This window comes from Syngnathus scovelli, chromosome 8, assembly GCF_024217435.2.
Source record: "Syngnathus scovelli strain Florida chromosome 8, RoL_Ssco_1.2, whole genome shotgun sequence".
NCBI lineage: Eukaryota > Metazoa > Chordata > Actinopteri > Syngnathiformes > Syngnathidae > Syngnathus > Syngnathus scovelli.
Window position 1 is genome coordinate 16,123,162 of NC_090854.1, and position 13,521 is coordinate 16,136,682.

Consider the following 13,521-nt stretch of genomic DNA (forward strand, 5'->3'; position numbering starts at 1 on the left):
TCTTGCTTTTTAGCTATAAGAAGTGCTGATGTAGTGTAAAACTTAATCAGTAAATAATCTGTTCACCCTTAAATGATCTCTATTATGCGTGTATTTTTTTTCACAATTTTGTCTTTGTCTTGTTTTTGTGACATATGTACATAAAAATATTGGCGGGATTGAGAATTTCAGCACACGTTAACCACTTGTCTTGCTGAAATTAATTGAAAATTGAAAGTCTACATAACTCCAAACACTGCTTGGCCAATAGGGAGTCTGGGTTCGCTCATGTCACATGTGGAGTGTTAATTGTAAGAAAGTTCTGCAGCACGACTCGCTTAAAGACCCATTTTCAAAAATATGTCTTCTAGCTTTAGTTTGGACGCTCACGGAATTAAAGTCTCACAGGACTCACTGACATCTCTTTCCTAGCACTTTTTGGGGGTCATTTTTTAGAAAACTTGAGTCAAACTCCAAATTGTACCATTTTCATAGTGCTCCACTTTGGATGCTCCACTGTGTATTGTTTGATTCCTCAGCTGCAACATATTTTTATACCTGCATGACCGTTCTGAATGGTAAAGGGGACATCTTGTGAAAATGAGTCTCTGGAGTGCCCACCTGCCCATCAAGTGTGAAATTACAAAAGCAAGTACATTTTTGTGAGCTGAAAATGTGTCTGGAAGTCCGCCTTTCCTCTATCATTTCTTTTTTACTCGCGAAATGACTGCTACCTGAGCATTTCGTGCAAAACCGCTATCATGTCAACATCCAAGACGAGCTGAATGCATATTGGTGTTATCGTTTCAGATAACAGACTCTATAAAAAAAAAAAAAATACTCAATATAATGTTACATGGAAGCAATCCATAAATTGCGGCTCTTGAAATACTCGAGACATTTGAGTAAAAATAATAGCATTCATTTATAAACAATCACACTCCCGTGCATGATTTCATAATAATGGAATCCGTCACGGAAAATCGTCAAATCCTTGCATCTCTGCCACGGTGCATGTGATAATGCGTGAAGAATCGCATCACACCTTATTTAACTCCTGCAGCCATATTGAGTGTGACATAGGTGGCACATTGAACAGTAAGTCGACCTCTGGCTGTCCATCAATGCTGCGACCTTGCACACGCATCCTTCCACAATGTCGGTGTGTGTGTGGATGTTTAACAAATACATCTGGCTGCTCCCAGTGGACCTTACTGGCTCAGCTGTGTTATTTCTGATCATATTTGCTTTGCTTAACAAGATAGATGATTACCTACATATGCAAATATGTGTTAACAATGAATGATTTTCCATATCCTTCAAGTGGACATGATTGGCTTGAAGCATTTCCTTCTTCCTTGTTACCTTCAAGGCCATTGCTCTTGCATGGGGTTGCCTCTTTTTTTGCTTCCGGCAGCATTTTCCAATTGCTCCACTGTGATAGAGCAGGAGTCCTCCATTAAAAGTTAAAGTGGTCTCGTTAAATAGCAATTCTTTCCGTCTGCCCCTAGTACTTTACTACATTTAAGAGTTTTGTCAATTCTCTCAAATTTGTGCCTGTTAGGTTACAATTTGGTCCAAATAAGGGTGGCATGGTGTCACAGTTCAAAGGTGCAGTGTTTGATTCCGGACGTATTGTGTGGAGTTTGCGTGTTCTCCTTGTGCCTGCGTGGGTTTCCTCCGACATCCCAAAAAAATTGGTAGGGCGATGGACCACTCCAAATTGTCCGTAGGTGTGATTGTGAGTGGGAATGGTTGTACTGCCCCAAGTCAGCTGGTATAGGCACACCTACGAGGATAAAGTGCTTCAGAAGATAGGATGAAGATAATAAAAATGATATGTATAATTATAAAATTAAATAAATAATAATATAATTAAATGTAATCAGAAAATTAAATATTTTTGTTCATTCCTCACAGCCCTTCTCCTGCTTCTGCCTTTACATTTGTCTGTAAGACTTGCCGCTTATACTGTGTGTGCGTGGGTGTGTGTGTCTGCGAGTGTGTTTTACAGCTACAGGGGGTCATAAGTGTTCATATGAAAGAGGTGACTTGCCTTATTGCTTCCATAACCTGAGTAGATCATATGAACCCCCCTGTCATTTGAAGTGAATGGGAGCATCTGGAGAGCCTTAAGTGTAATGTAATGAAATGGAATGAAAAGCCACTGTGGACCTCCTTTTGAGAATGGCCAGGATCACAGCAGGCCAACGCAAGCGTCCAGACGTCTGGCCGATACATTTGCATTAAGCGCAAGACTTTGTGTATTTTTTTTCCCCCTGCCATGTTGCTTTTGGGAGGACGTTGAGGACTCACAATCTCTGTTTGTAGTTTATCCCGACGGAGTTTACAGTCGAGTTCTTCCAAAGCAAACTCATCCATGCATGATTTTACGGGCCTTGCTCTGTGCAGTAGGACACGGTCAAACCGGACAAGACAAGTGCTGACCCATTTGCATGGGTTACCAACTTACCATGGTAACAACGTAGAAGATCAAAACAAAAGTATGAGTGGTGGTGGAAAAAAAGAAAATCAACTCTCCATACAAGTACTCACTTGACGTTGAAGAAATCCTTCATTACGTATTCACTTCTGTCTTTGGTTCAGCTAATATGATTTTAAGGAAATGAAAAAAAAAGAAAAGCATTATGAAAAACAAAAACTCTTGGTTTTATGCCCGAGCTGACATTTTCGACAAGACGAGAAGTGTTTGTCCTTCCTCGACTGGCGAATTTTGCGACGTGACCCAATAAGCGATGCACGCCGCCACATTACTGCTTGACCTTATTAATGCTTTGGTGAATGAATGGCAGCAAATCCCCGCAGCCAGGTTGTCATAGCAACCGAAGGTGCCCTTGTGCATTGTTTGCCCGTCTATATATTTTTGGGTGTTGATGCAGTGGACACAGGTTGCTTTGTAATGCCGCCGATAATGACGACCATGATGATGAATGCGGTATTAAAATAGCATAGAGTGAGAGACAGCAGGCGAGGCGAGGGTGAGGGGACCACCTCCGGCTAAAATTCATCACAGCTTAAGTGTGTTGATGGTTGCTCGGAAACCAGGAAGCGGGGGCGGGTTCGGCTTGTCCATGGTCGTTCTTCCTGTTGGGAAGCCTGAGGGTTTGTCTCCTCGCTTATTAGCATTCCCGGGCCCCGGCTGACTACCCCACAACACCTCCTATCACTCCTCCATAAATCCTATATTGGTCGCGAGTGTGAATTATTGACTCACTAAAGATGCTGAATACGTAGTTACTGCTAAACCCACAAATGTGAAACAGCGGGAGGGGTCGAGCAGAGGCAGATGAAAATTAGTGGAAGGACGTTACAAGGGAGGAGAGCACTGACCCCTGTTAAGGCCAAGCATTTATTTACTGTAGGGGGCAGCAAGATTCCAATGGCATTCCTCTCCATCACTAAAGCAGCAACCTGGAATTGTGTAGTAAAATAAATGGAATCCAGGATACAAGTTAAAGTTAAAGTCCCAATGATCGTCACACACGCATCTGGGTGTGGTGAAATTTGTCCTCTGCATTTAACCCATCCCCGTGTGATTTTGATCCATCCCCTGGGGGAAAGGGGAGAGGGGAGCAGTAAGCAGCAGCGGTGCCGCGCTCGGGAATCATTTGGTGATCTAACCCCCCAATTCCAACCCTTAATGCTGAGTGCCAAGCAGGGAGGCAATGGGTCCCATTTTTTATAGTCTTTGGTATGACCCGGCCGGGGTTTGAACCCACAACCTTCCAGTCTCAGGCCGGACACTCTACCACTAGCCCCACTGTGCTGGTCAAGCGGCCGAAATGAGTTTCCTCCGCAGGGTGTCCGGGCTCTCCCTTAGAGATAAGGGGAGAAGCTCGGTCATCCGGGAGAGACTCTTAGTAGAGCCGCTGCTCCTCCACGTTGAGAGGAGCCAGATGAGGTGGCTCGGGCAACTCATCAGGATGCCTCCTGGACGCCTCCCTGGAGAGGTGTTCCAGGAGACCCCGAGGACGACCTAGGATGCGCTGGAGAGACTATGTCTCTCAGCTGGCCTGGGAACGCCTTGGGATACCCCGGGGTGAGCTGGATGAAGTGGCTGGGGAGAGGGAAGTCTGGGAGTCCCTCCTAAAGCTGCTGCTGCCCCCTGGAAGTAGAAATCATAAAATCCCGCAAAATAATCCTACCAAATCGAAGCTAATCTAAACAGAATGTAGATGAAATATGTAACCATGGGTGTTTTTTTTTTCCCATCCATAGGAACTCCACCTATTGCATGAAGGTGTCCATGTCATTAACCGTCGCGGAAAACGACACAAACATGTGCTACAATTCCAACATGCGACGGATGGAGAAGGCTGAGCTCAGCAAAAGCAAAGACATCCTGTGCCCTGACATCGACGACTACCTTGAGCCCGGCAAAGGACTACCCATTACCTGGTACAAGGTGAGAGAGGGTAAACATGTGATGAGCCGCTTCTTTACAAATAGTCCCTAAATGTCTGCTTACAAACCAAGTGTGAAATTAAAAGACCTTGTAAATCATTTCTAATCTTCTTATTTATACTGTGTTGCATATCAGGAGAGCTAATTTACAAAAGAAGCACAGCCACACTGGGGTTGCCCAGTCATGACTTAATCAGATCATCCCACATACCTCACTGATTTAATACTCTGCTATCATGTCAAACATAAAAAGGTAAGAAGAGCTGCAATGAATTCATTTAGAGGATAGATTAGCATTAGCTAACAAAATTGGCTTCAGCACATACATACTAATAGATGAATTGGGTTGTTTTCACTAAATTTGTCTTTCAAAATGGGATTTCAATTAACTTTCCAGATTAGCATTGCAATGTATTATGTACTGTATCACAGAGTGCATTTTGAAAAGAGTAAAAGATGGACTGAACACCAGGAGGCAAAATGAGAGGCGATGTCACCCACCGCCCACAAGGACCAACAAAGGTTCATCAGAATGTGCCTGCTCACTTCTTTCCTTGGTTCCCGCCTGGTCCGGCAATGCTCACGGACAGCGTGGAGCAGCCCGGTGAAGGGTTCAGGCCAGACTAATCACAAGCAGATCAGCAGTAGATTAGCTGGACGGCCGCGACCTCTAGGTTTTTCCAGAATTCAATTACATTCCAGGTAATGACAGTGAGCGCTGGAAACTGGAGTTATTTGGACCACCGTGATTGAATTCTAAAAATGCCGAGAGCAACGGAGAAATGGAATCCACACAGCCATTGATGTCCCGGCTTGAGTGCCTAAGATCTTGTCTGAGTCACACGTTAATGTATACACATGCACAGACTAGGCACACAAAAAGGATTCACAGTCCATTTTACCATTTTAAAACTTTGTCCATATATAAGGCGCACTGGATTATAAGGCGCATCGAATAAATAACTCAACGTTGCTCAAACGTTAATGCAATCACAATATAGTGACACTCGAAATCGTGAAAACAATATATCAATAACTCAACGTTGCTCAAACGTTAATATCACACAACACACAAAAAAAACATGTAAAGCTTACTTTAATAAGTTAGTCCTCATCCACGAATCCATATTGGTCCATACATATATAAGGCGCACTGGATTATAAGGCTTTTGAGAAAATTGGAGGTTTTTAGGTGCGCCTTATAGTGCGGAAAATACGGTACAGATAAACTGGAAATGTCACCCAAAGGAAGGGTAGTCCTTACACGTGTTCATGGATTAAAAATTTGATTTTTTTTAACCATATGATGTGTTTAGTTGAAACCCTTGGTCCAACCAGATGATGCTGTCATTCTCAGGAATGTCATCCAAAGGTGTGGCGTATAGGCATCATCCACAAGAGAGACGTTCTGTCTTTCCTGGAAGTGAAGGAAGACGACATTGGAAATTACACCTGCGAGGTCCAGTTTGGCAGCTTTCTTGTCAGGAGGACGACGGAACTCGCCGTTACCGGTAAGAGGATGAAAATGCACGTCACGCGTCGAATGCTTTGAGAAGTGTGGTTAATGTTGGATGAATAAGCGTCAGTGGTTTTCACTGGTAGGGTATTTGAGGCAATGAATTGATGGCAAACACACAACACGCACACCGCTGAGCACTGCTGCAACATCCTGCTGTTGTGCTAATTGCTGCGGGAGACTGGGGCCGGCCCGCAACCATGTTGCTGCTTTTGTCTTCCACCTCAGCACTTTCCAGCCAGTCTATTGGCAGTGAGTACTGAAGGTACTTAGTTAAACACACATACATGTGAAGAGCTCCAAGAGAAAAGGATAAGGTCACGAGGTTTATTGTGGCCCTTATCTGCCGTCTGTTTTACCGTAGGTCGACGACTAAATCTTTTTCTCAGCATCATTTACTGTCATTCATGACTCGATTGATTTTACGCTCCAGTAACATTCGGACTATAAGCTGCGGCTTTTTTCGTAAATTTTGAACCTGGAATCACGGGTTTTAGCTGGTGCGGCTTATAGTCTGGTGCGGCTTATAGTCTGAAAATTACGGTACTTTTCTAATGCTTATTTAAAGGGATTTGATCAATATAATATGGTCTAATATGCTGCCCCACTAATTTAACATTGTGATTAATGTTGCATTTTTGGAATATGAATTAATATTGTTTATTCATCTCAGGAGGCGGACATTTTGCTTCTTGCCATTTTGCTACATCATAGTGCCTAAGGGCTCGGGGAACAACTAATCTGGGCTCACCTTTTTTTCTGAGTTTGGTAATGTGACGTTCTCAAGCTGAGCCGTCATACCTGAGTCGAAACACATTTTCATTTTCGTCAAAATGGCCACCCACTGAGATGGACAAAAAGAAGTCAATTTGTAGCACTAGAGAACTTTTCAACCTTCATAAAAAAAATTATATAGTAATACATGATAATTTATTATATTATATTAAAGAAAATTTGGAGTTTGACTTCCAACAAGACATACTGTATTTTTCTAAATAGTTAAATTCTAATAAAATAAGGGAGAAATGTATTCGTCTTTTGCTGTAAATTAATCAGTAACATACTTTAGATAAAGATATAAACTTTATACACTACTCACAAAAGGATGGAGAGTTTCAGCTTTTGCTATGCTTCATAACCTTGTCAGATAAACTTTCTTCAACCTTCTTTAAACTTTTTCAATGCACACACATCCGACTTTTCAGTTTTTTGCACAACTTGCTGTTCTCTAACAAGGAGCTCAACTGCAAATTTGCTGCTAACATTTTCACATGAGACAGAGTCAGCACTTAACAATTGATCAACAGTACATTTTCATTGTGAGGCTTCAGACAGGATGTTCTCGGAGGGAAGTGAGCTGAGAGTGTCATCAGTAGGTTGCGACAGAAAGGCATAGACGAGGAGAAACGCGTGTGTGTGCATGTGTGTGTGTGTCCGATATAGTGCACAATACCTGACTGACCTCTCGGCATTTTTATTTACTTTTTAAATCACAAACATTCCACCTCTATTAGCATTTTCTCTTTGAAGCATTTAGAGACCCGCTTGTGGCGGAATGTTTTTAGCAAAAATTGTTCCGAATAGTTTGACTTCACCAGAATGCAGCATTCAAGTCAAGTCAAGTCAAGTCAAGTCAAGTCAAGTCAAGTCAAGTTTATTTGTATAGCCCTAAATCACAAACAGTCTTAAAGGGCTTCACATAGCCAAAAATTGACAATTATTCTCAAAGCATCCCCTGATCTTAAGCTCACAGAACCAAACCTCTTTATTGCTTGTGTTTAATATCCATGGCTTGTTTCCCAAGGATCCTTGACTTACTCTGACCTCCACGTTTAGCAATGATGGCTATGATGAAGTCTTTATTCATACTCCATTGTTCAACTTCCATCGAGGGGGGTCAGCAAAAAATTAAACCATTTCATTCACCGGCCTGTATTGTGATGTTACATTTCGTAAGAAATCACCCTAAAGTTCAAATATATATTTACGTACAACAACTCCAAAAAAATATTCAGCCCCACCCCATTCAAAATTTGCATCTATATTCCCCTGGTCCATTTAGTCTATTAAAAGCAACAAATTAGCCCGAACCCAGCCATTGAATTAAACCGCCCGTTGTTTTTAATATCCTATCCCCTTGTTTCATGCATCACGCTTGTGTGCCCGTATGCACACCTAGAAGCGCTCAAGATAAGTAATAAGTCATCAAATTAGGGGAGGTAATTACATGTGACACCCTTGTGCTTGAATGCAGCACCAGGTTGATGCAGGGATCCCATTATTGCTTCTTTTCTCGCAGCACAAGAAATAATTACCGTCGAAGCATGCATCCCTGACAAAACCAACTCAGCGACTCAATCCGAGTTATTAATCATTCAGCTTGTTGAGAAATATTGTTTGTATGGTGGCTTTTTTTCTTCATCGATTACTGTTTGTTTGACAATACGATGGACCCTCGAGTGGGATTTAAAATAATGAAAATATTCTAGAACTTTATTTCATAATCAAACAGCATAAATGCTGAAATGACGATTCTTTTTTGAAGGATTGGGGAAAAACAAATCACAAAATACAAGCTTAATGTTGGACAGCATACCAACAAACAATAAATAAATAATAATATTTAACAACTAAATATAAAAAGAAATTAACTGCTGTAAAACAGATATAATTAGAAATATACATGTAAATAATTTTTAAAAAGTATTTAAGCTCTTGTCTGATATTTTTAACACCCTTTCTTGAAGCTTATGAGTTTCCCCAAAAAGCAATTAAAAAATCAAAACAGTGATTTTTTTTATTATTATGCTTTTTAAACTAAGATTTTTTTCAAACTGAAATATGGGGGCTCTCCGAACTCAAGAAATTTTGTTGCCGCATTTTACGCAACTTCAGGAATGTTCCTGCACATCCCAAGCACACAGATTTTATTTTTTTTCCAGAACATACATCTCACCCCACCCTGTTAAAAAAAATAAAAGTCCAAACAGCTTCAGAAGAGTGAGGATCAACCGATATGTCGAGAGGATGAAGGAGGTCGTTAAGTTTAAGTGTTCTTCAATACATATCTGCGGACGCTCATCTTTGCATTAACCCTTTGCCTCAGCGTGACGACCACGCGTTCATCCGCCATGTAACGGCTTCCGTATTCGAAGCGGTAGCGCAGCCATCATCAGAGCCGAGGTCAAGCTTGTAATAGAGGTTAACTATGAGCATAAACAGGGACTCATTCAGATCAGGCGGCTCCACGAGACCCTCAATCGAGCGTCCGTGCTCCTCGGGTTAATGGAAATGTAAAAGAAACTGAGTCGCCTTTGACTTGTTTTATGTTGTCTCAGCTCATGTCTTCTTAGCGCACTTTGAGAATCGTGCTAAAAAAGTATTGTGATAATACAGTGGAACCTTTACATCATAGGTGTCAAACTTAATTTAACAATTTTATGTAGCCCGCGAAGACGAATTGTGGATCGACTTCATGAGTTAATTTCAGTTGACAGCAAGTGGTAAAATGTGTATGTATAAAACGAGGTGTGTATGCTGATTTATTTATACTCTGCAAAATATATTTATCGGAATCATGAATAAAACATTTGACGTGACCTCTTTAAGATACATCCAATCCTTAGATTGTTTTCCTGTGACATCACGTGGATCTAGAGTTGCCTGTTTCTCCCATATTGAAGATTATAATAAAGTTTTGAAATTGAGGACATAGCTGATTTCAATTTCACCCAGAACATGAACACAATTCAACCTCCAAAATGGCGGACAACCTGATGACGCAATTAAAAACCCTCTCCACGCAATCACTCACACAATGCATCGGGTAGATCATCCTTTCAACCGTTCCCCCGACAGCGTTACTAATTCTCCAGTACGGTTAAGAAAAGATAAAAAAAAAATGCATTCGGTTCATATGTGCCGCTCGCCCTGCTTTGTGTCGAGATTAAATTATTAAAGCGGGAGAGCGCGAAGCAAGGATAAAGAACAAGTGACTGATAACCCGAAAGTAGACGAGTGATATAAAGGCAAGAAAAGAACCGTGCTGCTCCCGTATCTTATCGGTATTCCTCGCTAGTGTTTCCCCAGCAGAAAGCGTGTGTTCAAGACTATAAACACACTATTATCCTAGTGTTTATCACAGTGCACATTATCGTTTGCCTCCGTCGGACTTACTGTAATGGAGTCGTTTGGTTTGATGAATGCCTCAGGCCCCCCTTTCTATCTGAGAGTAGCCGTCCTAGCTCCCCGACTCCCTCCTCCTTCATTCCATTTTGCTTTTTCTGCATTCACACAAACACCTGCGTTCACCGCAAGCTGCAAAAGCGGTGATTGAGGTTACAGACGATGTAAATGTAGCGTTTGGCGAGGGGGATAAGAGCCATGCCGGGTAAGGTGAAATCAAGAGGAGGATCAGCCGCTTTGCATAGTTAGCGATAGGGGAGGGTAATGCTTTTGGAATTTATACATGTAAATACTGGGAGAGGGAGTATAACTTGCTGCAGGTGTTTTATTTGTTAGCGTTCACTTAGCAGGCAAATAAATCAAGTGGGCTTTATGTTAAAATATAATTAGGACATTCCCACAAGGTGTTTAACCGATTACACAAAGCCTTTATTATCGTTCTTCCCTTTTAAACTTTTTTGTGCCAGCTCCAAATCTTGGACCATTTGGACGTATATTTTCTCTTATATCAAAATTTGTAGTTGACGAGCGTACCAAATGCACGGGAGGAGTCAACTATGTGTCTGTGGATAAGACCAAAAGGTTCCTAAGGAGCTCAATGTCTAATGGCTTGTTTCCCTGACGTCATTGGATCTGAGCGTTTTCAAACGACTGGTCAAACAAAGTCAGATGGAGAAGTTCCAGAGCAATAAAAATGACTCAGGCTTTTAGGTCATGTTCAATATTGTTACAGTGGGATCACAGATCTATTCCATGATGATGTTTGACATCCAAGTTGTTATAATTTCTGAACCAACCTTCCAAGAGGAAATTGTGTAGTTAAAAAAATATGGACAAGCTGAAACCGTTGCCATCTTGTGTCAAACTCAAGGCCCGGGGGCCAGATACGGCCCGCCACGTCATTTTATGTGGCCCGCGAAGACAAATTGTGCATCAAATCCGTGCGTCATTCCTAAAATTGCAAATTGTCTTCACTTTTAATATATATTCTTAAATATTTGACCAGTTTCTACTCATTTGATTTGAAAACGAGTTATTTGCAGTGCATAATCCTATTCCAGTAATCATTGACTTGGTCAAATTAATTTTTGAGTGGGCTTATAACGACTCCACAAACCTTTTCTTTGTCTTTAAAGTTTCTATTTCCGTGGGTATCATCACATCCTATCACCTTTGCCATCACTGGTACTTTCTTTGGTTATATTGCTCGCAAGATTAGCTGACATTTAAATTCAAAGATGTGCGAGTGATTGTATGCTCGTGGAGGTGACCCGGGACATTGCTTCATTGCTGTAAAAAGCTTCTTTCCACTATCGGGTCACCTTAAAAAGTGTGCTCACTTCATATGACCTTATAAAACATTACAGCCTGTGTGCATGTGCATGAATAACGTTTTGACTAAGGTAGCGGAGGGAAATCTTATATGTGCTCGAACCCACATGGCTGATCCCTGGGCCAATGAATGACTGGCAAGTGGTTAGCGCTGATATGAGAGCAGCGGGCAAGATAAGAGGTGTAGTGTGAAAGAAGCCAGATGGATTTGCTCTCGAGTGAAACCTTTTCCGACTCTCTCGGAATGACATGTGAACATAAGGTTGAATGGACCCATGGGCCAAAAGATGATAGCATCACACCTGAGATATTGGAAGTTGCATTTACCTGGACAGGAAGTGTTTCCTTTTCCTCATTTAAATAAAATTAGTAAGCACGCTTAGCCAACATATAGTGTGAGTAACAAAAATGGAGATATGAATGTTGTGCTACATTTTTTTTATTCAGTTGTATAACTTTATGGTTCTGACTCTGTTCTGTCAATGAAAGTTGAACCTTTCAGTAAATCGCATTTAATGTAGTGGCCAGTAAATGCATAGCAGCCTTATTCATGTTTTAATGGAATGAAATCTAATTTAATCCAATTCATTGTGATTGCACAGAGCTACAAAATTCACTTATCAGTTTCAACCCATCCAAGCGATATAAAAAAATAAAAATAAATGAACAACGCAGAATGAAACAAAAACATGAGGAAGGTGAAGGGGATATATACGTTCTTGTTAGAGAGGGGCACAGCATGAAATTGGAAACAAAGTTTGTAATGGGAGACAACTCGAAATACTTAAGGGAGGGCATGGGGGCAGATGTAAAAACCCAGACCCACTGGGCGGCCTCTCCCGGCACGCTGCACACCTGGACGATCATTGAGGCAAGGACGTATTGGGGGAGCCAACGCAAGGCAGTGATAATAGTTTATTGTGTTTTCAAGGTCATGACTACAAAAGATGTAATAAATTGCTCAATTTTCCAGTCTAATTATATATTGTTTTAAATTACACTGCGTGGCTTAACACAATTGAATATTCCACCAAGCAATGGACGCCATTGATCATGGCTGTGTATTTTTAGTTGAATAGTGCAATGGCTCATTAGTTTGGGGTCAACTTTGGCTCTTTCTCTCCCCCCCCAAAGCCACTCTTTATGTGTGTCCATGTCGTCTCCGCCCTCTTCTCTTAAATGTTCTCCGACTCACTCCATCACCATTCCGCAGCTGTCCTCCTCAACTCCGAGCTCACATTGTTTTAATTCAATTAAAACTGACATCAATCTGCATGTGACGAATGAAATTTACATCCTCCACAATTAATCTTGGCTGACCTACCCTGCTCCGCCCACACAGCCACCCTCTCTCCCCGCTTATTATCATTATCTAGCTCCATATAGTAACTGCTACTGGAGCATGAGTGAAAATTAACATCACAATTCTGTCTTTTGAAGTCCCCCCATCTCTTTTTTTTGAGAAAGGGTGTGCACCTCAATTAAAAATCTATTTTTCCCACCAATGCAGAGAATGCACATTCCATTTGTAGCTCTCCGAGAGATTGGCCTGAAGGTCGTTTGGAGCTTTGTAACGCCACAGGCAGGAATGGGTGGAATTACATATTCGCCATGACACTCATGCTCTCCGGCCTGAGATTACATTTGAGATGTTTGTGTGATAAATATGCACATCTGCATTCCCGTCACAATGGAAGGTCACGGGCGTAGGAAGTGCGGGCAATGTGGAATAGAATGCAGAATATAAGCATCATGATTATACAAAACATAAGTTGAATACACATTTGTCAACTTCAAATAAAAATATCATATGTGACAGATTGAGGACTCGAGTCAGGTATTCTGCAAACAGATGACGTGATACATGCTGTGATCACTGGATTATATTTTATTTCGGTATTCCAGCGCACTCATGTCAAGTCAGGTGAGACTTCAGTTATATTTTTTGATTTCGTCGACGAAGAACAACATGTGTGTTAGACTGGTGCTCACTCTATTTTTGCAAGAACCACACGGGAGACAGTATGCCCTTTTTGAACACTTGCAAGTGGAGAGTCATTCGTTGCTGTGATCGATGATCGAAT

At 41.5% G+C, this 13,521-nt stretch overlaps 1 protein-coding gene across 5 annotated transcripts in view; it reads left to right on the top strand.

Moving 5' to 3' along the window:
- il1rapl1a (interleukin 1 receptor accessory protein-like 1a) overlaps positions 1 to 13,521 on the top strand; it is a 181,681-nt gene that overhangs the window by 91,832 nt on the left and 76,328 nt on the right. For all 5 annotated transcript variants that reach the window (XM_049729008.1, XM_049729009.2, XM_049729007.2 and 2 more), the window contains exons 4-5: positions 4,219 to 4,405; positions 5,762 to 5,915. In XM_049729008.1, the coding sequence (XP_049584965.1) occupies positions 4,219 to 4,405; positions 5,762 to 5,915 (341 nt within the window). The remainder of the gene's footprint in view (positions 1 to 4,218; positions 4,406 to 5,761; positions 5,916 to 13,521) is intronic.